General features: G+C 37.7%; 1 protein-coding gene across 2 annotated transcripts; it reads right to left on the reverse strand.

Moving 5' to 3' along the window:
* Nucleotides 1-12: 12 nt before the first annotated feature.
* LOC145237088 (glucagon-like peptide 1 receptor) lies at nt 13-26,316 on the reverse strand. 2 transcript variants are annotated; one of them, XM_080099825.1, is made up of 11 exons: nt 26,231-26,316; nt 19,914-20,117; nt 11,800-11,902; nt 11,484-11,585; nt 9,694-9,848; nt 8,124-8,221; nt 6,395-6,575; nt 3,885-4,035; nt 3,638-3,768; nt 1,940-2,173; nt 13-743 (listed from the first exon to the last, which is right to left on the reverse strand). In XM_080099825.1, the coding sequence occupies exons 1-11, from the start codon at nt 26,261-26,263 to the stop codon at nt 414-416; spliced, it is 1,722 nt and encodes a 573-aa protein (XP_079955951.1). In that variant the 5' UTR covers nt 26,264-26,316; the 3' UTR covers nt 13-413. The 2 variants fall into 2 exon arrangements, with proteins under 2 accessions (XP_079955951.1, XP_079955952.1); XM_080099826.1 differs by lacking the exons at nt 19,914-20,117; nt 26,231-26,316 and adding an exon at nt 14,621-14,816.

Here is a 26,316-nt window from a genome sequence, read left to right on the forward strand (position 1 = left end):
TTGTCTCCATAGTGTTGTGCACGCTTCGTTATGTATTGTTCGCTAAGAAAGTTTACTTGTGCTCACAACAATAACACAGACACAATTGTTGAACACCAACACGTTGGGCGGCAAAAACACTGACGGGAAAAAACGAGACAGAAATGGGGAAGGAGCTAGAAATATGTAGAAAGAGATAACGGGAGCGGTTGGTGATGGAGCGAACGAACAAAACCACAACGATAAATAAATAGACTGAACTTCCTATGTACACGTGAAACTGTGATACTATGTACATGGTACAATGTAGCGCCCTCGTGCATCTCTCGTCTACAGCGCGTACATCCGCTTCGTGGTGATCTGCCACCAGCAATCTTGGGAAAATAACTCAGCGCTGTGCTTTGTGGTTTTGACGCAAATAGATGAAACACAAATTATACGCTTTCTTCGCGCCCAAATCCATTGCCCATAAGAGGCTCGCCGCTCTCAATTAGGGAATTTCGGATACTGCTATCGTCCGTACCCCGTCGACTGGCCAAACTGTCTGCTGGTACCAGTAAGTGGTCTGTGTGATTTGTTGAATGTCCATCGCAGTGACCATTCATTGATGTCATTTGAGTTCCCCCGTTGCTGTGATAGGTCGAGCTTTTCCGCGAGGTGGCAGCAGGAAGGCCTTTACGCCATCGCCAGTTGCGCCAAAGCTTCGTAACTTCGCCTTGTACTTCCCCGTTAAGGAAACAGTAGAGAACTGCAATGAGCATTCCCTGTAAATAACAAAGATTTGGATTAAAAATTATCTTTTTTTGAAACATATACTGTACTGTTCAATGTAGTAACCTTTTCGAAGACTGCCACCTCGCTCTTGGACACGCTGTCAACTTCTTGTAACCTTCTTCTGCGAAATGTGTTGATGCTCACAAAACTTAGGTAGATTTTTTGACTATCTTACACTTTGCCTGCAATCTTATTCCACCGCTGTCACCACCAAACTTTGCAACAACCTGTTTTAAATCAGCCAAAAAGCTATCATCTGTAAACCGAAATGACCTTGGCTTCACCTTGACACCGTTGTCGTGCTCGCAACGAACGCCGTAAACACAAAGGCACGACACCAAAAATTCTCGAACGGTTACGCCTATTTACTACCAGGTCCCGATTCTTGGAAGCTTCTTGCAACGTTGACGCCCGAAACGAAGAATTCGCAGAAGCATTTACCACCGTTCGTGGCCTAGAGCTCTCCAAGAGTCGCTGTTTTTCGCTCTGTGCAGATTAATGGAATTGTACGGCCGCGCAATAAACACGATAGAACGTTTGTTGTGCAGTGGTATTACAAACTCATTAGCACCACACCGCGGCGAGATGTTCCCATAGTATATTGGCATGAAAAATTTAAAATCTGAAGCAGATGATTTCACGGGGCATTCTGCTGCGATTAAATCACCTCTATCTTCATGACGAGCTTTTATTGACGGCTGAGCTTGGCCCGTTCAGGAGTGCACAAAATCCGCAAATGCCGCAAATCTTTTTCTAATCTCTACGGCGAATCAGGCAATTACGCCACCGCGGTTCTCGCGGGGTTATTCGAGTTTATACTGACATTGAGATGCTGGCGATGTTCCCTCTATTGCAAGTGTACACACTAACACGCAAATATTTATATGCCTTACTAAGTGTTTTGTATTGGTTAAAATTGCTAACATTCCGTAACGCACTGACACTTTGCCTACTGACTTCTGCATGAACTGTTTACTGCATACCCAATTTGTTCAGTTTATTTACGTCACTTTTAAGACTATGTTTTTTGTCTTTCCACTGAATCTTGATTATGAGATCTTTCATGGAGCTACCTTTATTTGGCCTAAATTGCTAGTCAGATCACACTTGTTCTGCATGTAGTTAGGCAATACCTCAAGGTTGCATGAAATTAACTCACAAAACACTGTAAACAAGTGTTAAGTACCTGCAGCGACGTGAAAGTCATTTCGAAAGCGATCTTCACGTGCATTGCTGGACTGCTGACATTCAAACCATCTCCAACAACGAAGAGAAATACTATATAGTGGATTCCCAGAAGCGGAATAAGGGCCAATGTAGATCTGGCAAGACGATACTTGTAGTCATTTCGGGGCATGTTGTTTGCTCGCAACTTGGAGACTATTATCCGAATGATGTTGATGAATATGAGAAAGTTGATCTGAAAAAAGTAAAGACAAGTTAATTTATCATAATTTTCCAGCATAGTATGGACCATCATTTTTTACAATTGCTTGTTGGTGGTAGTTTAAACCTGCGTTTACAAGTATAGCGCAAAAAGTAAATTCATTTATTTTTTCGACACAAATATATATCTGCTTGTACTTGTAGACATGGTCAGTTTATTCAAAATAGGCAAGTAAAAATTACGAGGTCTACGTTTGAAAAAGAGCTTGCATACAGTCAATAAAAATGTTTGCACAAACCTGGATATAAAATCTTATAACTTACAACGTATAAGGAACCACAAAAATTCAAAATGCCTGCCAGGGAGATTCTAACGAACTAAATGCAGCAAGTCAACGGGGGACACAAGTGGTGGTTTCTAAGAAATTTCATGTGTTTCAAGCAATGTGGACTCAAATTTCCAACTGGTAGTGGTTTCATAACTGCCAATCGCACCGGCGAAATTGAAAATTAAACACCGGTCCGACTTAAAGGACCTTCATGTCGCGTGCTGTACGAATGTTTTTCGCTCTTTGCGGTTGCTGGTGGTTTACCATGTAATTTCGCGGCGGGTTTTAAACCATGTAGGCTTGCTGGCGGGTATGGGTGAGACATAACTTGCAAAATTTAACAACATTCTTGTAAGTACATTGTAATTGGGGTCACAAGCGGAAGAACAGCTTCATAGTAATAAAAGGCAGGTTACGAAGAAGCGATAGACAGTTTAACTTCATGTACAGACTTGTTGGACGCTTTGTAATCTTAAAATAATATAACTAGGAAGCAAACCTTAAAATTGGAACGAAACACTCGGCAACACTTCATCTAGGATTGCAGAAAGGTTATCAACAAACAACAACAAAGTTATATGCGGTCCTTCGAGTGTCATAATTCTCACATCACAAAGATATTTCACGTGCGACAATCAAAGGTAGACAGCTCCGCTAAATCCGTTAAACAATATTGAAGGGCGGAAAATGTCAAAGACATCGGAGCAGGCGTCGTTGTGATACCGTTTATGCGATTACATCCGTCATTAAAATAAATGCTATCGATGCGCAAAAAACACGGACATATAACGCAGTTACCTTATTTTCGGAATTCCTATGGAACTAAGTAAAGTTATATATGCAAAATTGCTAAAGAAGGACAGTAGTTGCGATATTTGTGGTTACGCATGGCGGAAATTCCAGTTTAGATTCAACTATGACAAACGATATGTTTTATTCAACCACTACGTTATATGCTAGTATAAACAACGCGATGATATACGACTGTTGTTTCTTTATAACATTGCAAATATTTTGGGATGTGATAGTACAGAAATCGTACTGAACCACAAATGCTCAATCCCGACAATTACGATCAAAAATATCGTCTTACATGCGTTTTTTGGTCACACTTGAACCAGTCAGTGCCCTTCTTAACATGCAATATTGATTTTTGCGTGACAACTTACCCCTATGGAAACAATGACGGGTGCTTGTAGGGCCCACCACACAGGAAGACTTTCGTTCAGTTCCCAACACCCTTGATTTGATAATGATAGCCTCAGTGCAGTCCACAGTCCAACTGGTATCCATGGAGCACCTGCAAATATATGGATCTTTTAGACTTGTTTGACAAAAGCAAATCTACTTTTAATTGTATCTACGTGATCAGCAAAATTTGTGTAAGTTTGAAAGACAGAAAAAAGATTACCGTACCCCAACCAAATGCCATAAACATCGGAAAGTATTTATTATCCGCCATCGCAAAGACAAGTAACATCTGCAGGTAAACTCCTTCAGCAAGAAGCCAGAAGTAGTTGACTATTATCGCGTAATGCATCATGATTATTGATAGCCGACATCCGACCTGAAACAACATTAAAAACCTTGCATAAACATAGTAAAGTAAGAGTACATAAAATACCAGCACCGTTTAAGGCTTCTTTAATAGCTGTCACCTAAGACCTATGATATAGGTTTTTAGAAGCGGAGTGTTTACATGCGGTAGATTCAGCGCCTTGTAAGTACACTCGACTGGGGGAAACGTTGGTGGGACCGTAGCTAAATGGGTCATACAAACTTCCTATGTCAGTTGGTGAAATTCAAATTCGTACTCGACAAAACTTCGCGTTATTGCACAGTTGAAACACAATGCCGAGTTTCGTAAGGACGCTGTCGGTCACAAATTTGTTTTTTGTTCTATTTACAATTGGCTCTTTTGCTAAAAATATTTAAACAGTAACCGGAAAAAGCTACCTGTTTCTCCTTTATCCCATTACGTCATACCTAAAGGTTGATTCAGTACAAACCACAAATTTTAATTATTGTAAATTAAACGTTTATTTTAGGATACGCTAGACAAAGGAGCAGTGTCCCAGCGGAAAGAAAACCATATTTTACTACCCAACTCTGATTTACATACAGATACAAACCCCCATTTGTTTACAATACTCACACAACATACAAATACATATGATGGAATTTTCCGCAATTAATCGTGTATAGTCCTCAACAATTACCTAAAAACGTGACTTATAAGACCTGAGGGAAATAGATCATTTATGTGATTTTTAAGACCACGCAGGAAATGCTTCGGTGTGTCTTATCCATCCGGCTAATCGGAGATAGGTGACAGGCACCACTACAAATATAACTCGTTGGGACCATCGAATACAATAGCCTAATAGATTTGGGTATTGTTGAAAATAAATATAGATTTTTACCATCCAAAAAGCGTGACAAATTAACTATAAACGTTATATTTTAACCACTATTTACAGATCAGTCCCTTTTCCACGGAGAAAGAACAAAGTAAGATTCACAGGCGAAAAAAAAACGAAATACTTAAATAGTGTAATTTTGTTTCTCGAGTGATTTACAAGTGTTCCGCGACTTCAGTATATTCATTTGATTTTTTTAAAATCGCAAAACCGAGCAGTTGTTGCGGTTTAATAACCACTTCAACTTATACAAGGTTTTTAGTTTTGGCAATATTATCACTTTACATTGTGGCTTGTATTACCTAACGTTGACAGAATGTATGAAAAATGGATTCTAAAGTGCCAATGATTGTTCTACGAAATAAGCACACTTATAAAACTCTTCGCATGCTTAACATTCACGAGAAACACACACAATTGAATAAGAATTTGATAAATGGAATTCATTAGCAATACTATACTCATTCATTTGTATTAATTTGTGTCGTTTAAATTCGCAAACAAAATCTTGGTGAAATATTAGGGAAAATCTTTGCTGTTAAATTATGGAAAACCTCTGCCGTTGCTGTTGAAAGGAAATTAGCTTGGAATATTGCTAGCAGCGTGTGTAGTTAGGCAAACTATTTCGAACTCTTAAAATACAAACGCAAATCCATACTGTATGTATCAGAGGTAGACTGTTGCGGTAATTGAGTTTTCGTGTTTGTTTTTCGGCCCCTGTCCAATGATTTCAATTATGAAAAACGCCGTCTGTTTAGCGCAAAGCAAAACTCAATAAGGCGCTAATAACTCTTAAGTCAAATGAAATGCAACAACACTGTGTCGACGTGAAAAATAACTGGCGGTTCAAAAAAATTCACCGTAACATGTCGCTGTATCTTGCTCCGAATATGCTAATGTCTATGGTGATGTAAATAAGAGAGTTGATGTACAAATCGTTTTATGGTCTTATTCGAAAAGATTCGAAAAATTACGAATTGAATTGAAATACTATTTGTAATAGATCAAACAAACATCAACCGCGGCTAAAACTGAAAAATCTTGGGACATTAAATATCCAGGATTCTATTTGAATAAGGATGGGATGATAAAAAACGTGAATATCAAGGTTTCATTTTGAACAAAAATGCGAAATAGATATAAATATATTCCTTATGTGAGTAATTTTTTCACAATTTTAGGGAATTTCTTAGGGAGACAAGTATATTTTGTGGTTCAGTTGTTTGTAAATAGTTTTTGCATTTAGGTTTAGGGTTTTCACATTAACCTTTTTTAGGGTTTAGGGTTTTTACATTAATCGCTTCATAAGGTTCAACACTTTAGTCTACCCATGAGGCTCCGGTGACACCACTTAATATCATTTCTCTCTTTTACCAACTGGCAAGCAAAAAAAGATTAAAAAATGCTAATTAAAATTTATAGTGCTCGACATATTTCAAGCACTGCTCATTGCATCGTGCTAACTCTGAGCAATCTGCCAATTTCAACAGAGATTTTGGTGCTTACCATAAGACCGCTTATTCCGCCATAATCATCACAGTAAAACTCCATTGAGCCTCCTGAAAGCCTTGATTCGATATCATAATGTTCGTCCAGAACTTTATCCTTTACCAGCACAGCGATATATCGGAGGATGAACGATATCATTAGGTTGATGTGTATGTAGTTGCGCGTACAATGTAGCTTTCTGTAAAATACACAAACGCTCACATTTAGTTTTCTTTGCATTTTCGTAGGAAGCAAAAACCAGGCAACTTCTGTCCTTGTACTGAGTTTGATTAAAGCTAAGCTATTTGACGAATCAGTTTTGCAGGTCCAAAAAGACACCAAGCATTGAACAAAATTATATGCGAAAGAATTTGAGAAAATGCGGGTTTCTGCATGTTTCTACCTGATATAAATTGCATAATTCGTTTTCAGCACACTGGAAGCTGTTGGTTGGTTGTGGCGTTAAGTCACGTGAAAAAAACAACTTACACACACAGATGCCTTCGGGTGGGTGCAGCCATTTTGATAGCCTGATATCTCTTACAATATAACGCACGAACTGTAGTCAGACAAAGTACGACGGTTACGAACAGTGCAAGCAGCGTTTTTTTGGCGGCGAAACTACACTAACGTGTACTAATCCTTTGACGAAAAAGCAACAAGAGAAACTGGTCTATTTCATATGAACCTGATGTGCCCGTTTGTAGAACATTCTTCGGCAGAATCAAGCCGCGTTGTACGTCAAAGCAAGCTTAACTCATGGCCGATAATTTGCATGCGCTAAGGATTAACTGGATCAAAGCGCGTTGCAAAGAATTTGCGGTTTTCAATTCAGCTAAACCGTAACCAATTTGATACAAGTTGTATTTTCAGCAGGCTTTGAAAACAGAACTACAACGACAAAAATCATATCTTTAAAAGTAAGAAAAATTTCAATCAGTTTTTTTGCTTCTTTAGTTTAATAAGTTGAAAAAGCAAAAAAAATAATTAAAACACAAAAGCAAAAAATGTTTTTAACACCTTTGAGTTTTGACAGTCCTTTAATCTTGATTTTTAGTTTTACATTTTTCATGACAGAAACGCTGTATGCATACTTAATACAACTTTTGTTGAAAAGCAATGCAAAAATGTTGTGGTTTCGCCTGTGACCTTGCTGCTGTTTAATATAAATTAGAGAAGACACCCTTATTAAAAATCCCAGTAACTTCAGATCAAAAAAAGTTTACGACTCGATCGACCAATTTCAAGACAGATCTATGCCCTCAATATCAGACCTAAAGCAGTGGTTTTCAAACCAGTGGCACGCCCGAGAATTTCAGGTGGTACTCGAGTAGCCTTATTTTTTTCTTAATTCAAGTCGAATCAAGAATTGACCTGAATTGACACAACTGATCAGCCCAGGTTTCGGGTGACACCCATGTCTTACGCATTCTTTAGGAAGTTCTATCCAGGCTGGTTTTAGAAATATAATAGAGTCAAGAAGAATAGGCCTATCTCTTGGTCTACCCTTTCAAACAGGGTTTAGGTGGTACGCAGCGACATAAAAACTCGTCAGGTGGTACGCAATCAGTGCAAGGTTGAGAACCACTGGCCTTAAGCCATTCGTCAGGTGGCAGACATTTTTTTCTGATATGACATCACGGATATTTCGTCACCGAATTCTGGTTATGCCCTCGAGGCATAAAGTGTCGACCACTGGACATTTAAAAATTATGCTGTTTATTTTTGCCATTTGATTAAAACTTACTTGAAAAAGGCAAGAAGGAAAAGAGCCACTGTCAGACAAACGAGTGATATTGCGTATCCCGTTGTGTACACGATGGTAAGAACTCGAACCAGTGTTTGCTGCAGAAATAAAACGCATGTTAGGAAAATGTTGGTTAACAAAATTGCATAGGAAACCACAGGGTCCTTACATAAACCTTGTAAATTAGGTGCTGCAGAAATAAAACGCATGTTAGGAAAATGTTGGTTAACAAAATTGCATAGGAAACCACAGGGTCCTTACATAAATCGTTTTTTTACCGTGGGAATAAGTTCCTTTGGCACCACTAAACAAACGCATGATTTGTAGATCGAAAATAGTAGATGTAACTTGAAAAGCATAGGTCATACGGTTTTTTTGGTTACATTTCAACCGCAACCACGATTACAGGTTAAAAGCTCGGGAGTTAAGTAATGTATTTTGAACTTTTACAAACCAATTGCATAAGTGGCCGAAACCGCAAACCAAAAGCCTTATCAAACTTTTTAAGGTCACCTCGTAAGCCAAGCACTAACTCTAATAATCCGAATCGCAACGATAGAATCCAGCTGATCATATTTTTCGGTATTAGTTTTGCAATAATTGCGAGATTATCGTCCGAAATTAAGTGTTAACGTCAGGCCTTGAACCACGCAATTACGGTTTGACACGTGTCATTATAACAGCAGCAAAAAGCGATCGTCCCAGAAATACTGCGACTGCAAACATTTTAATCCAAAATGCGTGCGGATCGTAATATCGTCGCCAACATTTATTCTGCAAACTTTCGAACCACTTAAATAGAGGAGAAAAATGGGCGTTGTTCGTAGACAAAACGGTGAAAGGTCTTTTCATGTGCGACTTTTGATGTGGGTGGCCAATGAATGCTCGGGATCAGCAAAAGGAATCAAGGAGGATCAATAGCCTTTGGCAAGGAAAGTTGAATCGGATTTTCGCAGTTCCCAACCGCGTGAAAACGATATGCACTCTGTTGACTCGCAAATATTTACACGTACCTGAGTATTTTCTGCAAGCTTTCAATAAAATAAACGGCATTTTTGGCTGATTTTTGCATACCGTCTGCTGAACGCAAAGGTCAAACGGCGGCGCCTGTCCGATGAAGGCGATTGCTATTTTCAAATAGATGACTAACGTTTTCTGCACGTTGGCTTGAAAAGCATGACTAACGCGGAATCTGCTTTCCGCTTACCTACCGCGCTGTTTATTGCAGTGTATATATTGTGGCGACGTTTTAGACCAAAGGGTCAAGTACGCACAGTTTTTTTGTCATCGTGATTAATGAAACGTCGCATGTCAAAATCCAGCGAAAGCAAAATTTTACATGCACAAAACCGCGACCCAAAGAAATCCAAAGATTACCACCTCTTTCCACATAACTTGGGTTAAAGCCCTTAAAACGATTTTGGCGTTTTTTGTGATTAGACAGCATTATGCAGACGGTAAAAAAAATATGCAGTGTTTTCACCATATGAATTAGAAAGTACACCTTTTCGGCATTTTTTTCATTAAAAATGCACGTAACACTTAAACACATTAGATATGAGACACTTACCACTTGCTGAACTTCACTAGATTCTTCGCCTATTGGGGTTTGTTGCGACAGAGGATTACAATTGGCTACGTGCTGCCACGTGATTAGTTCTCCATCGACCACGTGGGAGAACCACGAACCGTTAGGCTGGCACATACGAAAGCTCTTCAGCGTTTCTGTCAAAGAAAAATGCAAAAAAAGTTAAAAAAAAGTTTAACGTTAAAATTCGTTATACATCAATAATTTTGTATGTATAACACTAGTTCTAGTATTTTGTTCCTAAAGTATACCCGTGCATCAGAACGCATAACGTAACCAACCACTGAGTTTTGCGAAAAGACATATCAGGACATAGTAAAAGCTTGTGGATTTGTTTCTCGAAATCACCTTTGTTCGAAGGAAACAAATTCAGATAGCGCTTTTGCGTATTTACCACAAATTTCAGCAAACTATTAACCCTTTCATTTTTACAATGAACAATACATTGTTCACGGAATCAAGCATTCTAAATTCCTTTCTTGTGAAACAACAAAATTTAAAAAACAATACATTCGTTTGTCAGGTTACAGTTTTTATTATTTGTATTATAAATTTTATTTGAGCAGAAGGATACTATTAAGTTTTAAATTTATAGTTATATTTGTGAAAAGTTGAATAGCTAAAGCGTACATGCTTTTTCAACATAAAGTTAAGTAATGACTGTGATAACCAACTTAAAGCAACCTCCATCGATCTTGGTTAAGATTTATGTCAAACAAAAGCCAAATAAAGGTTTTAGAAACGAGTGAGGCGCACTTGTAAACAGAAAAGGATTAAAAGGACGAATGTATTATTTTTATACATTTAACAGTAAGAGCTAACGGAATGCGAAACGCTTAAATTCCGAAAAGTAATTTGATATTACATCATAAAAACTTTAAGTCTGGAATTTGTTTAGTACTAAAAAAAGTAACAGACTTTCTCAGAAAAAAAACGAAGAATGTCCAAAAGTTTCAACGTAACATTTAAATGTTTTTTTGGCAAAATTACAATCTAGGAAGTTTGAACACAGGTATATTTGAACGAAGGATTAACCGGTATCCTGAAACTAAACTGAAAAAAAAAACTGTATTAATCAGTGTATTCTGGGAGATAAACATAAAATTTGTTGATTCAATTCACGCACATACGTGTATAAATGTGAGGAACATATTTTAAAATACTTTACAAAAAAGTTTCGAGCGCTGAAGTTTTAGCGCACACGTCAGCATTTTTGAGGCTTGTTGTTCAACTAAAGCTATTTACTTGTGTCGATATCTCTTCAGCCCACGACAAGTTTAAATCCAGATTAGAGAAGGCAAATGGCGAACGTTTGTCTGGTTTAATTCCGCGAATATACCACCACGCTACTAGCGCAGGTGGTTTCCACCGTCAAACTAATGTTTGGATAAAACATTTAAACCGCAATCGTGAAACGCGAAAGATCAAAGCTAAAAGTTTGTAGTTGGAATTTTATTTGACCAAACTGTAACGAAAAAAATTCCTCTAAAACAGGGTTCAACACGTTACTAGCAACACGAGTTTCTGAATGGCATTGTACAAAGAAAAAAAATACCAAAAAATTCTTTACAAAAATAATAAAACAACCTTTGGTTTAGCTACATTTATCACAAGCTTCCAACTAACAAAAAAGTAAGAGATTTTATTGAAAAGTTTATGTGTTGTATTGACCTGCTATTTCTGGTTTTTGGCAACGTAGCATTACTGACAGTTTAAACAGACCCGTTCTTGAAACGAACTGTTGTGTCTGATGGTGACTTCAGAAATCTTACCGTTTTTCCATGGAATAAATTCTGGACAGTTTTCATATGAAAGACCAGGTCTGGCATGATTCCAACACACATATCCATCAAAATCGCCCCTGCACCAAGTCTCTGCAAAAGCAAATACATTCGGTTGCAACCCAAAACAAACAACGCAATTGTTAAATAAAAAGTTGCAAGAGCCCAAAACACAACAAATAACAAAAACATTTGTCAGAAAAACAACGCACACGAGCATATAGGCAATTTTTTGTAAGACACTAGTTGGCTAAAATTTGCGCTGAAATGACTGTTTTTTTTCAGTCTTCGTAAAACTTCACTTTACCGTTTGCAGGAAGCAGTGCAGCAGTTTCGTTGAGTTTCTGCAGACAATCTCTCTTGTAGTCCAAGTAATGGCACATCATCTCCTGAATATCTTTAGGGGTTGCCTGCAAAATAAACAAACTACGTGTAAACCATGTGCAGTATTCTATTTTCCAAAATCTACTTTTCATAGATAAGACAAAAAACTAAAAACTTCACACTAACAATACGCAAAAGTATCTTAACTTTTAGCACACCCATAAAGTTGACTCGAACACCAGGGTATTTCCCGGGTCACAGTCGTGACTGATTCTTTCATTTCCTGTGACCGAAACATAGGTCGTTACGACCAAACAAATTATGTTCTGTTTGTTAGTGGCCCAGGTTGCAAGCTGGGCTAAATTCGTGACGTTGTCTCGCATGGAAAAACGGCAGGAGTGCTTGAAAATGTGCCCGTACCCGGAAGGTAGTTAAGGGCCAGCCTGGGTCAAATCACCGGGTCAACGAAATGTCACGAAGCTCAAGTTACCATGGGGACACTGCTGCTCCATTATGCCTCGTTACCAGGCAAGAAGTTTAGGTTTACATTGCTTGATTTTGAAGTAAACCAGAAACTGGTTAAATCGGGCCAAAGGTGCTGGTGCTTTAAAGGCAAAGGTAGTTAACAGAATCTCAGAACTTTTATACACCGTATTTTAGACGGACCAATGCGGTCGTCCACCAATGACTGTCCGACTATGCACCTGGGATTTGTGCAGTTAGGTTTGGTATAATTTCTCTACAAGCGGAAAACTAAGTCATTTCTTGCAAGTGCCTGTGCAACGCAAGTCCGTTCACGTTACGCGCGTAAACAAGAAATATTTTTTAAGCCAGGTGAAATCTGTTGTGTACAAAACCATTTTTTTGAACGATCACAAACAAGAATATACCGAAAGCCCTAAATAAACAACTTGAAGCCACCCATGGTGTCTCCCAGACAAACAACATTTGGTTGTTAGTTTGTGAAATGGTATTCTGCAAACCACCTGCGACCACTTGTTGTTAAGGAATGTACATTTGAAACAAGATCCTTTCTTAAGAGTCTTTTGTCCGATTACTGCACTGTTTACTGTTGACTCGTACACCAAACAACCGTATCAACGAGTTACGTAGCAGTTACTCGAAAAAAATCGATTATCATGGTGTTTTTAAATTAGAGTAACGAACGTCGATAAGTTTTGGCCTAGGGTATCGTCTTGTGACAGCCATACGGCGTCGTTGTATTGACAAAAGAGCCAAAAGCTGTCGCGATTGCGCAAAAACGACACATGTTTCGCATCCCACAGGTTTTGGCGTCGACACACCGGGTCCTAGTGGCGTCATGGGGCGTCTTGGAAGGACAAAACCGCCCCATTTTTAGTGATAGCAAAGTTAGCATTGTAACCGATACGTCACAAAACGAGTGTTGTTACGTCATTGGCCGATAAGCACCGGAAAAAAGAGGACGCCAATATTTGCAAGTACTTGTTTTTGTTTTTTTTATTGGAAAAACTCGTTATAAACACATATTAAAGTGATACAATGTTTTTCACCACAACAAGAGTGCACAACTCTTTCGCTGGTTGCATCACAAGTTTTTGTTTTACCTAATGCCTAAAACAAAGTTTAGCGCGTACGTCTACTTAGCTTGCAATGCGAACGTTGCGGTTCTTTTTTCATTCCAAAACTGTCTTCAAGCACAGAGACACATCAAGCAAAAGTGGTTCTATCAAAACGCGGTTGCCGGTGTCTATATTTTAAAACGTGGCCTCGTAATTCTGTTTGATTTGTGTTTAACAAGTGGGTTCATCCATGCTGCAGTATACCGCATAATGCTCTTAAGGATTAACAAACCTTTATAGCTCCAACATAAAATAGTTCTACAAAAAGAGAAACTTTACACTAAATAATCCTGATGAATAGGATTTTCGATCACCAATCTATAGAGACAAACCATCGCAGTATCAAACAATAGCCAAGGCTCTCAAATTCGTTGCATGGAAACAAACGTTGGTAGCACGAGAGTGTAAAAAATAGAGTCGAGCAATTGTAGAAACAAAACAGCTAAAGCAACACGTACCAGGATTGGACAATGTTGAACCCTTTTCACACGCCCAGTGACGTTTTACTACGTCTCCATGCACTGGTAACAAAACAAAATACCTATGTGATGTGTCATGCTATGGCTGCGGCCGTTTCGTCGGCCGATTTGCGTGCTATGAGTTATCGTGCCTCGGCTATTCCTGGCAAAAGCTTCTGCATTATTTGCAAAACCAGCAAACCACAGCGCAGCATTAGTACGGCAAAAGCAATACTCTATACAAGGAATTTCCTACATCATAAAAGATTCGCAATACTAAGGATCAGGTTTTTTTAAGGTTTGGTTTGGGTGACCGCTAAGTAGTTTTAAGAGACCGCAAGTGTTTCATTTAAATACCAAAAAATAGCCATATTTGCTTAAACGAACTATTTATTAGGCTACTGGCAAATTTTGGGAAACCGCTGGAGAAATCTGGAAACCTTAAAAAAAACACTGCTAAGGATCATTTGTTGAACACTGCTAAGGTCATGTCAGCGCTTAAATCAAAGTGTTTTTTCGTAACAAAAGTAAAAAGTCCGAAAAGATGTACCAACCATGTTCAACACAGAATTATAAACATTTGTGTTACCTTAATGAGCAAACTGTTACTTTGTTAAGTATATTAGGCAAACTGCCGTAAATAGAGCTATAATGGCAACTTGTTTATGTTGTTTCCTAAACACCAAATCTTGTGCATTTGTTAAAGATTTTGGGAATTAGTTTTTTCTAAGTTTTCCGTACTCACATCTATTTCTTCCTCTGGCATATACCTTTCGAAGTCAATGTCCGGGTAATCCCCAGTCAAAGTCTCGTTGTAAAGAATTTCAAAGTCGGGAACAGACATACTTAGGTTTTCACAATAAATATAGCCTAAATGCTGCCACAAGTGAAATAGCTGAGACACGGCATCTCTGCAAAATACTCATTTTATACACTACCTGTGTGCAAAATTCTAAAGCTTTTTACAGAAACAAACTTTTTAAAGCTGGTTTTGCATGTACATTTACTCCTTTCGATTCAAAAGAGGTAAATAAAACTTGATGTTTTATTGGTAACTGTTATAGTAAAGTTGTAAACAAGTTGCATAATCATAAGAATATATGAGAACTTTATTTCTATCACAAAAAAATTACGAGTTAACTGAATTGCAGAAGGTCCTCATTGGCAGCCAGTGTTGACCTTTAGACTATCAGCCTGTCACTACTTCAGGTGCTCTATATATAAAAATGTTCGTGTCGCTGGCGCCTTTTTTTCGCTTTCGACGGTTTGTAGAAACATGGCGACGATTAACGAAACTTGCATGACCTCACGGCGCATGAGCGCCAGACCTATCAGCAGTAGACAAAAATACCAAGCAGAGACGCCTGCACAACCGAAATTCGAAAAAGCACACAAACAGCGGTATACACAAAATCCTCTTATTTATGTAAGAAAGGTCTTGCAGCAATAAGTCGAGCATGATTAGGCCGCCAGTGCATGTTATAATCACTTGTTTGTATGACAAAGAACTGGGCGACTGAGTTCAATGTACAAAATGTGAGTTCAATGTACAAAAGTAGGAATCAACAATCAGCAGAAATTCTGCAGGATACTTGGAAAGACAGTTTTGCAATGGAAGACTGTATCAAAATGGCAACAATGGCAGAATGTATCAAAACAGTAGTTATCCTACATACCCCATTCACGATCGCTATGATCTATTCAATGTCATTTAACTATTTATTGTTCTGGGAATAAATTAAAAATTAAAAATGAGTATCTGTTGATGAAACCAATAATCAAGTTAAGCATCGCATGATTTTCTAGGTTAAACTCAAAAACATCAAAGGCGCAACTTGACCGGAACCTATATAAGTTTGAGAAGCCATTTACCGTTTTACATTTGTAGTTGCATTTGATAGAATACTAAAGTCAAAACTTGCACCAATAAATAATGGGAAATAAATTTAAAACTTGGCAAGGATGCAGCATGTCTAAATGTTTGACATCTATTTGAAACAGATTCAGTGCTGAAAAGATTGGACGTCCGATAACAGCTAATACCTCGATACAGATTTATCGTTAAATTTTTTGGTCAAAACGAAAAAAGTTGAATATTTGTAGAAAAAAGTTTGGTTAATTTTCGCAGTACCATGGTTCAGCCCGCCACATTCTGATTGACTGTTTATTTACATGTTGACTTGTTTGTTGCGGGTCGAGCACTCTAAGTTCAACACGTGTGGGTGATGGCGCCGGGTTTTTACTTCTCCGTTAAGGTTGAAACCAGGTCGGTGTCGGTCCTTGCATGCAAATACGAGACAATGAACAATGTACACAGAATAAGCAATTCAGATTTGATGACTAAAGTTTGCGTTAGGTTACCTGCGTTCACACGAGCAAAATGTTTTATATATATGCGTTTAATTTTGGGGCAATTGCATGTAATTGCACCAAAAACTGAGTATATAACTTTAAACCCAGCTATTTTTTTCGTTGATGATAATTTGGTTGAGCCATATTGCACTAAAAAAGCTGCGGACTATTTTTTAGTGTGAATTAGCACATAACATTATAATCGAAAAAAGCTATGTTGGCCTGATCCTTATGTAACTTAAGGTAAACTGAGCAAAAGTGGATCAAATTCCAACGCATTCCATTTTGCCGTCATATGAATTACACACCTGCTACTACTTTATCGAGTTATAATTAAGAATTGCAGTATCCGGCACACGTCCGCTACTTATTCGACCAATTACCTTTCATGTGGTAAAAAGACGCATAACTTTCGGTTAGCAAACGATTCTTGGATAAAACGAAAGTGAGATTAAATATTCAGGTGTTTAAGACACTTAAACAGCGGTTGAAATTTTCGTTACATAATAAACGGTTTGTAAATTTACAAACGAAAGGGGCTACCTGTGGAATTCCTAAAAAAGGAATTGCGTTTTTCTTCTTCTAAAGCGTGTTATGACTACAACATACAGCGTCCAAACTAAGATAAAAAATGTTGTTATGTAATAACAAGTGAAACTAATTAACAAGGGAAAAAATGTATGAGTTTTGCAAATTCCATCGTAAGTATTTGGAACAAATGAACACAAGTGTTTTGACGTAAGGAAATTTTACCCAAGATCGTAAAGGTTGTCTATATAGCCGAATATTTACACTTTACAGCCGATGGCATTTTCTCTTGATAATTTGCGTATCAAGTAAGCTGATATTTTAGTACGGCTTGGTCAGCAGTTTTAGAATCAAACCCTGCAAAACTTGTCTTCTCAAACTGTCACCTGAGCCAAGTGACATTCTAAAGTACGCTAAATGTTTATGCACAGACCATAAACGCTTACATACGGTTTAGGAAAATGGTTCACAACCTGTTTTAATGTATTCCTTGGTTTGTCACACAGAAATGTTTTAGGTAATGCTTGGTCTACAAATGCCATGCGCAAAAGATCGATAACTATGTAGAAATGGTAACGAGCCAGAAAGAAAGAAGCAAAACAACGAATTACCAGTTAAAAATTTACCAGTAAAATATTAAACATTTGTATTAATTGAATAACCAACCACAAAATTTGTTTCCACAATTTTTTTTCGGAACTGTAATTACGGAAACTTAACTTCAAAATTTATGTTTTATGGAAAAATGTCTAGCGTATATTCGCAAAAAAAGTTACAGCTTAGTGATTTAAAGAATGTTAAGAGCAGTTTTTGTTTCGGAGACAAACGTTTTCGAGGCAAAGAGAGCAATTTAATTGCTTTGCTGCTCAGATAATCCCAAGGTAGTCAACCACCAATCTGTATACAAATCTAATAAACTTAGCTGACAAAGAATGCCAAACGAAAAAATTCTAGAAATAATAAAATGCAAAGGCCGTGGAAATGTTTTAGAAAACTGTTCTCAGCTTTATACTGGCACACGCAAGTCAAAATTTTGGGTTGTTTGCAATCAATACGGAAAGTTGGCCGGACTTAAGGCAACTACAGGTCAAACCTTTCGGCAAAGCAAACGAGTTTGGAACCAACAAAAAAGTCAACTGAATTTAAATCGATCAAACCGCCCTTTGACATATACGTCGAGAAAAAATGTCCGATCGAGAAAAATTTAAAACAAAAATTAAAAATATAACAAATAAACTGCCCTTTTTAGCAGCAGGTAATTGCTAGTTCGCTTGAGTACTCGCCAAGCCTCAAATGCTTTACCGCAAACAAGCACAATATTTAAAAATTGGGTAATGGCCTATAAACTATGAAAAAAGACATCTGTGATTCACACTGCTATTTTAACCTTAGAAGAACAATAAATAAATATAGTTTATCAAGGGCGGGTGAGTTAAGCTTTCCCGCACTGACGCAAATATACCACCAAGCAATAAACACAAAATATTACAGCAAAATGGTATTTGACAATATCTGTCACCATATATAGCCAGGTCGCAATGCAAAAATGTTTGCAAAACCGGTTTTACACCGTGGTGCAAAGTTCAATAAAATGTCAACTGCATGTACCTGAGTCGTAGTTCACCTTTTGGTCCGGTCAAACCGTTTAATTGATTTTGAATAAGATTTCTGATTTGCTTAAAACGTCAGACTACTTCTGGAAACGACCACTAATGGGCCTTTTACGGTGGGGAGAAACGCACTTTGTGTATCGCACACGTCCACGCGTCAAACAAAAACCAATTTAGATGTGTCAAACTATGCTAAACGGGCCCGCGCTGCAATAGGTTCATTGCGCGGGCGAGAATTCCCCGAAACAAGGCAGCGGCATTAGATTCTTCAGGTCAACGATGCGATCTATGTTGGTGAAGGGTATGTAAATGCAACACTGTTTAGCAATTTAACACTCCTGCCGGAAAAGGGTAACGTAAGGAGAAAGTAACTGGACATGCGCAAGGTAGCATGATTGGGGTCGATAGCAAACATGTCATTTTCCGCATTAGTTTGTAAATTTCCTATACAGACTTGATCGATCAGAACGTGTGCGTGTTGCGATGTAATCGTTTGCGAAATTCAATGGATGCGCTAATACATTTTTGCATTGGGATCAAAGATAATGAAATGGCCAGGTGGCTTAAATTTAAGCCTTTTAAAGAGCCTTGTTTGATACTCAGCAAAAAGCATAGCTTCAGTAGACGACGACGGCAAAAATACGCCAGTGTTAAAGAAGACAAATCCCACATGACATTTTAAATTAAACATGACAAGAACAACGTCCTTGTTAATTTATACATGAAATTTTAAGAGAGGGAAAGGTTTCTATTGCACAACACATTTCACATTTTTCAAAAGTAGAAAAAGTGCGCAATATAGAAACTAAATAGAGCATAGCCCTCTAAGTTTCCCTTGTTACAATTCACAGGGTGAAAATTGGAAAGTAGCGGATGAATCAACGTAGATTAGATTGATTTACTGCAAAAGGGGCCTTAAAGACAGGCTGTCGATCGATCTTGATATAATTAACATTGAAAACATGGACAGTAAACAGGATGTTCCGCGCCCCATTACAATTTGTCAGCAACTTTAGGTCAGATGCCTAATTTATCAACAGTGTTATTTCAATCGACTATTTAAGACACAAAAATAAAGTTTAAGGAAGACAATAATTCTGTCAGTTGTTGTCTTCAAATATTCACTTTAACAAAAAACCTTTGCTGAGTTTGGAAATATATAATTTTCATAATATACACTTTTATATGTTGTTAAACAACCAAAAAAGCTAAAACTTTTCCGTTGTAGCATTACACCAGCGAGAGATATTCAACAATGCAAACCCTTTAATAGGAATTTTTAAAGCTATATTCTTTTTGCTTCAAAAAACATAATTAGCGTTTACAAAAAGCAGACAAGCCAATATATTGGTAACCATAAATTGAACAAAGGGACAAAATAATTCATAAAACCGTCATGTCTTATTTAAGCAATTAGTTTGTTTATCTTTAGAGATTTTTGAACAGTGCAAATTGTGTGCCCCTCAAAAAAGTTGTTTTAGAAAGAAAAAAACTACAATAAAAGAAAAAATCACTTCTCAAAATTTAATGAATAAAAGTTTTTAATACCTGCGGTAGTTGCATCATGATGACGACCAAAACAGCGACGCGAAAGAGTTTGCCGGTGGTAAACCTTTTCCGTTCAAGATAAGAAGTCCTCGTTCCGCCAGTGCGAATGTCAACTGGCTTTCGCTTGGGACCATCTCCCCTTCCAACGCTCGAGTATCGATCTTTTGCAAGCTTTCCCATTCTCTCATTGAGTGCTTTGGTTCCCTAAGTCAAAATGGGACCAGCGGTTACAATAGGAAAGGCATGAAGCGGGTAACAAAGTTAACGACGCTTTATTAAGAGGTCGTCCGTAATTCCCTGACAGTGAGTAATGGTTAAATGTACACAATGTCCTGTATATCCCTCAACCGTAACAGGAAAAACACTACAGCCAGATACAAATACGGGGGGCTTGTGCTGTGATAGTCATTCGCTCCCATATAAAGTATTCGATCTTGATTATTAAAATGTAATTTTCCCATTGTCCTTTTAACTTATAAGCTTATATAGGAGTTTGCTTGGCTGTTAAAACAAGAGATTTAACTTAGCAATCCATTCAAACATTGAAAATTGCTTTGTCTGCACAAAAACATTAATATTACATGTTGCGGTTGACGTGTAAGTCGCCTTGGCGACTTAAGGACTTTGGTTATACACCCAACATAGGTACGCCAAGTCTATCTCGCTGGTTTTTGTATACATACATAATCAAGTTGGTAGTATCGATAGTGCGGGCTGTTTAAGTAATGTAAATATCAACAAAAGTGAGTGGAAATACAAACATTATAAGCTGTGTTACATAACACTATGTCTCTGAAATCGTCGGGTTTAATACTGTAGGCAAAAGAACTTGAAAACCTTATTTTAGGCACTTCTCCATGCATGTTGGGTGAAATTTATCGAATAGATTTGCAAATTTATGCAGTCAAAGGTTGTTGCAAGTTGCTTTACACAAAATGACTTTCAGAGCAAAATATAGTTTCACCAAATACTGTTTCCAAAACAATTTTGAAGGTGTGTACTTTACCGTGAATGATCGTTTCATATTTTTTGCGCAAACACAAAGGTATAAATGTGCAGGAATTGAGAAAAAAATTCGTGCAAATATAGATATTAGGGATCACAATAGGGTGTTTCGCTTTCCAATCCAATTTGTTTTGGACAGCAGGTGGACAGTAAATTGCCTTTATGATCAATGCATGCATCTCGCGTATGCAATTATGGTTTTCTTCAATAAAAACAATTTGTTTTGGAATTATCCGTTTGCCGAATCAGTAATCAATTTTTCGCGGGAAAAAGGGTATGTCATTGAGTCATATTTGGAGGATTTCGTCATGGCCGTGAAAACGTGACAGTTAAACAGTTTTGCTGCCATATTCTCGACCTCAACAAACCCATTGACCTGCGAAAATCGCTAATTGCTTGTTATTGTTATGTCTCGAAATTTCAGTTCGAGCGCCTCAGTTCCAAATTTAGACAAGAAAACTTTAAACGTGATTCCACCTGAAAAATGTTTAAACCTAAACCGCAATTAATTCCTGTGTGTCAGCTTTATATGTAAATTTTCGTTACACATAGGTCTGTGCCCTGCCTTATTTAATTAGATGGCTGCAAAAGTCACTTAAAAGTAAAAAAAATGGCTGACTACACTAGATTATATGTGCGTGTGGTTCAACCCCAAACACCTGTGGCCGTGTTTCCAAAGCTAATGCAAGATAGTATTTCTACATAACCTGAACGTTTGCTGGCAATATACCAAAACACTACAGTTTTAAATTGACTTTGATTTAATAAATTGGTTTAATTGCACAAAACTGTAATGAAATTAGAAAAAAATGTCAAAAAAATGAAGTTCTTTTTTATAAGTCCATAATGCTTGCGTTTGATTGAAATTGGGTCAGCACTCGGTATACGTTAACAACCCAAAGTCGTCGATATAAGGATTAGTCGTTGCCAACAACATGCGACGGCTCATTATTTACACTCAAGGGAAGGTTAAGATCCCAGCTCAGAGCCGGCACAAGTTTGTGGTTTGGATTTTAAGATCGATCAGCGTTTGGCCACACGGGACCTTGTATAAGTAAAATGAGATGGGCACTGTGCCGGTTCAAATGAGCTCCTCGCCCTATACGAAACGAACGTTTGTTATTTGGTGCGATCAAGTAACTAATTAAGAACACTTTACGCAAATATCGTTCTCAGAATAATGGCAAGAAATAGAAATTTGACTGAAATATGTGTTATCTCATCAAGGCCGAATTATTGTCATCATCATAGTAAAGCAACGCAAGTCAATCCAAATACATTTTACGATACAGAATTGCCAGTTTTGTTCCTATTTAAGACTTTCAGGTCCGTGTCCGGTGTACCTATGTATTATACCGTTTGTTTTTCTAAATGCTTGCGTAGTAAAAAAGACAAAATTGACAAATTTTTCCTAAGATTGCCTTTTCCGTGTCCATCTCTTCATTACCTGTTTACGGCGTGTTAAACACAAAATGCATTACGATTTGTTGTTGATATTGAAACTTCACGCCAATTAGGCAAAAGAGCTTAAATTTTTCTCCACAAGAATTACCGTCTAAACTTCACAATACTCGAAAAAGGTAAATTAATAAGATGTTTGTGTGCAATCAATTTATAACGTTTATGGCGATGCAATCATCTTCAATGTTTGTTTTGGTCATGAACTGAGACGAAAATCTTTTGTTATTGTAATGCAGTGGCCCTTTTACAATTCCTTGTCTACCGTTTTCAGTCGAAGTCGGGAACAGTGTTTCTTTGTTTAAGCAAAATTAACTGCAAAAACTGCAACGCACGATAACTTTGCGTCAGCAATAAAATGATCGAATAATATTGTCATGTTTGAAACAAAGTTTGGAAATGTCGCATCCCAAACTGTATTATTAACCACGTTGCGTGATATCGTTTTTTGGGTTACATAGTCCAGCTTTCACTGGTTTGCTTGGGTTCAATTCAAGGGTTAAGGAATTCCTGAGCGACCCCGCCGATTTATGCAAGGTGAGTATTAAATGTTTTGCCATGGCATTCCTTGAGGTGAGTTCTACGATTCACTTGGACAACATTAACCCGATTTTGGACCTGTAAATGGTTTAAACCTAGGATGCACAACCTGCGGCCGTGAACATGTTTGTTAAAACGTATATGTACTGGCGGCCGTGACGTCAATAAAAGTCTTCTCGTAAATAAATGTATTTCAAAACTATCCTAAAAACATTTTGTAGGGCCTGAAGGAGTATTACCAGCCATGTACTTTAGATTCGCCATAAGATGGTATATATGACTATTTCTTTACATAAGGAATATTGAAACAAAAACAAGCAACACTTGGCGGCCGTTAGTGAAATAAGGATGTGCGATGCGGCCGTCATAGCGAAAAGGTTGTACACTCTAGTTGAAACAATAGTTGTTACAAGAGATAAAATAAGAAAGCTGATGTGGTTTGAATGCTTCAAGTGCTACCAACATGTAAAACTTGGCAAGATGGGTTTGGTAAAAACACAGTTGTATTGAAAGCGATCAAGAGGTGAAAGGCACATTAATTTTGGTTTCAAATATTGACGCTCCAAAGCGCCATCTCGCGGTAAGCTTCTGTACTAATATTTTGAACCAAACAATTTAAGTCGCATGGGTAATGAAGCTTTAAACGGAGTGAAGGCTTATTTTGTGTTTTTAGATTTTGCGTAACTTTGCTTTTGCATACTTTTAGATAAAACTTTGGTAAACGGTTTTTAATACATTTTTAGCATCAGAAATGGAATATATAAGCTGTTGCTGCCAGGCATAATGTCAACTTTATAGAGCTCTTCTGGCAATCGTATTTTTATACCAACGTTTCTACGTCCTATCAGGTCGCCTTTATCAGAGTGAATTAACATTAAATGTGCTTATCATAGTGCACGTTAACAAAAAAAAAAGAATTAGAAGCACGTTACAATGCAACGAAAACACTAGGCGTTAAAGATTGATTGGTCCTTGAATCTGTGAGCAGGTGCCTGTCAGAGGTCTAGGCAGCCGAAAATTTTGGGAGGGGCCAAAAAATGTGTTGTGCAAAACCGTTATTGGCTAGGGTGTGTTTTACCCGTGATTTTTCAAACTGGGGTTCGACGTGACGACCAAACGGTTTATTTACTTATTTCGCTTCTCGATGAACAAACATATATTTGGACTACGGCTACAACTCAAAAACTGTCAATTTTGGCAATTTATATGTTCCTTTGATAATAATAGTTTAGTCATGAAGAGATACCAAACCACACCGAACTTAAAAAAATTGCGTGGGGCCATGGTCCCTTTGGCCTCTCCCTGGCTACACCAATGGTGCCTGTAGTACGTTGAAAGCATCACGTCGGTTTAAAGTTCATTGAGTTGCCCCGTTGGTTGGTGAATGTTCCAAGACTCAAGAAATAATCTTTTACTGTAGACGTGAAGTAACCGGCCCTTTCCAATCACGCGGTAGTCTATTTACCAACGGGGCAACTAAATGAACATCAAAAAAGACAAGATGCATTCAGTGTGCTACACGCACCTGCTCGAAGATTAGAGGCCCAATCAATCATTGTCGCAAAGTGTTTTTGTTGCACTGTGACATGCTTGTGTTTAATTTCATTTCCCCTTGTTTATCGTGCACTGTACTACGCGCATTCAGTGTTATTTACCCTGATGAAGGCGACCTGTATAGGACATAGGACACGTTGGTATAAAATACAATTGCCAGAAGAGCTCGAAAGATGATCAGAAATTAAACATTTGCTCTTATTGCTATTGCGCCACCTTAAACTTGTTTCAAAACAATGACACCTATAAAGCTGAAATTTAATACAAATAAAAGGTTTAGTTTATACCTAAAACCCACAAAGTATAACACGGATAGGGTAGAAAACCATTGTTAACTGCAGTTGCTAGGTTAACTCGACAGCCCCACCAAGTGGTAAAATTATACTATGTGTGGTGTTCAAAAGGTTGTGCAATTTCGCGGTGTCTCGGATTTAAACTTAGGATATAAATGTTCAATTGGAGAACAAAACAACAACAGTTTCGAAACTAGTTTTGTTGCAAAGTTACCAAAACTATTTTCGAGCAATTGCTGCAACCATGGAACGCTCAAGGGAGGTCTTTGTACTTAAATTTAGCAAATTTAGATGTCAAATGTCAACGAGCGCTTGTATCAATCAACCTTTGTTGAACGCTTGTGGGCGCTTGCGAGACATTTTAACACGGCCAATTAAGCTATGCAAATAATATTTTCAGGAACGTTTCTAACTTGCACAGTCATTTCCGACACCAAAAACGCAAAATCCAACTGTTTTGCGCAAAAAGGCGCATTATTTTCAAAAAACAGTCATAAATCTGTAATAAACCGGCACAACACGTCCAAACATGGGAATACCCATAGTGCAGTGGACTCTGGTTACATACCGTTACTGGAGTCGTCCTTGACTGAAATACTGTTCAAATATTATGGGTTGACCTACAGGTTGTGTGTGGCGTAAATTGTACCGCGTTCAGATGACAGGTTTGTCGTACGCGAAAATCTCACTGAGCTTCTTGCAGGGGGATAAAATATCACAAACTCTGCAAAATTGGCAAACCTTGCAAATGGGTTCGTGGGTTTGTTGGGGGATTTAAGCCCTTCTAATCCATCATTTTCCTAATTGCTAGCGAGTAAATTGCGTACTTCTGTGCTAAACCAAGTTGGGACACCCCATTCGAGGCCTATCCTATACATTGTGTCACATTTTTCCAAAGCCCAAACGTTTCAGTTAAACGCTATATTCCTTTATTATTACAGAAAGTATTACTAATAATCGGCTAAAAACTTATAGAAACACTAAAGTAAAAAAAAGCTATAGAAGCACGCTGTAACATTCGCGCTATCTTTGTCACTTATAACATCCGCATAAAGCTTTGGCACTGCAACATTTTTTTGAAGTGACCAGCACTGGTTTTTTGTGACATTACTAAATGTCGGAATTTTTCAGACGCTGTAGCCCAGGGCCATGTGGAATTTTGAGCGGGTCACCTGAAGCTTTTACAAATTGCACACAAATATACTTCAAGAGATTACATTAAAATTCCAGAGTTTAGGAAAATGTTTAAGAGCGGCCATTTTTCTATTCATGTTTCGTTTACATAAGATGTGATATACTTATTTTACAAATCAATCATCCATTGCATGAATAGGCATTTTCTTCAAAATTAGTTTAGTAGAACGTAAAAACCGTGGTGAAAAAAATACTGTTTAAATGACTTTCTGTGTCAATAGCACATTTTAAATCTATTATTGTACAACTATAATACAACTAAATAAAACTTACCTCAATAGAAGCGAAATCTACAACAGCTTTCATTTAACACAGTGATGGCAATGACCTACATAAGTTTCTAAAATGGCTAAAAATAA

Source organism: Phallusia mammillata, chromosome 7, assembly GCF_965637545.1.
Source record: "Phallusia mammillata chromosome 7, kaPhaMamm4.hap1.1, whole genome shotgun sequence".
In the NCBI taxonomy this organism is placed as follows: Eukaryota; Metazoa; Chordata; class Ascidiacea; order Phlebobranchia; family Ascidiidae; genus Phallusia; species Phallusia mammillata.

Excerpts from the sequence above, each read along its gene's own strand:
- LOC145237088 (XM_080099825.1), bottom strand. The coding sequence starts at position 26,263 with ATGAAAGCTGTTGTAGATTTCGCTTCTATTGAG. Across the intron at positions 11,903-19,913 it reads TCATGATGCAACTACCGCAG|GCAACCCCTAAAGATATTCA; the intron begins GTATTAAAAACT and ends TTTATTTTGCAG. Across the intron at positions 8,222-9,693 it reads CTAGTGAAGTTCAGCAAGTG|CAAACACTGGTTCGAGTTCT; the intron begins GTAAGTGTCTCA and ends TTATTTCTGCAG.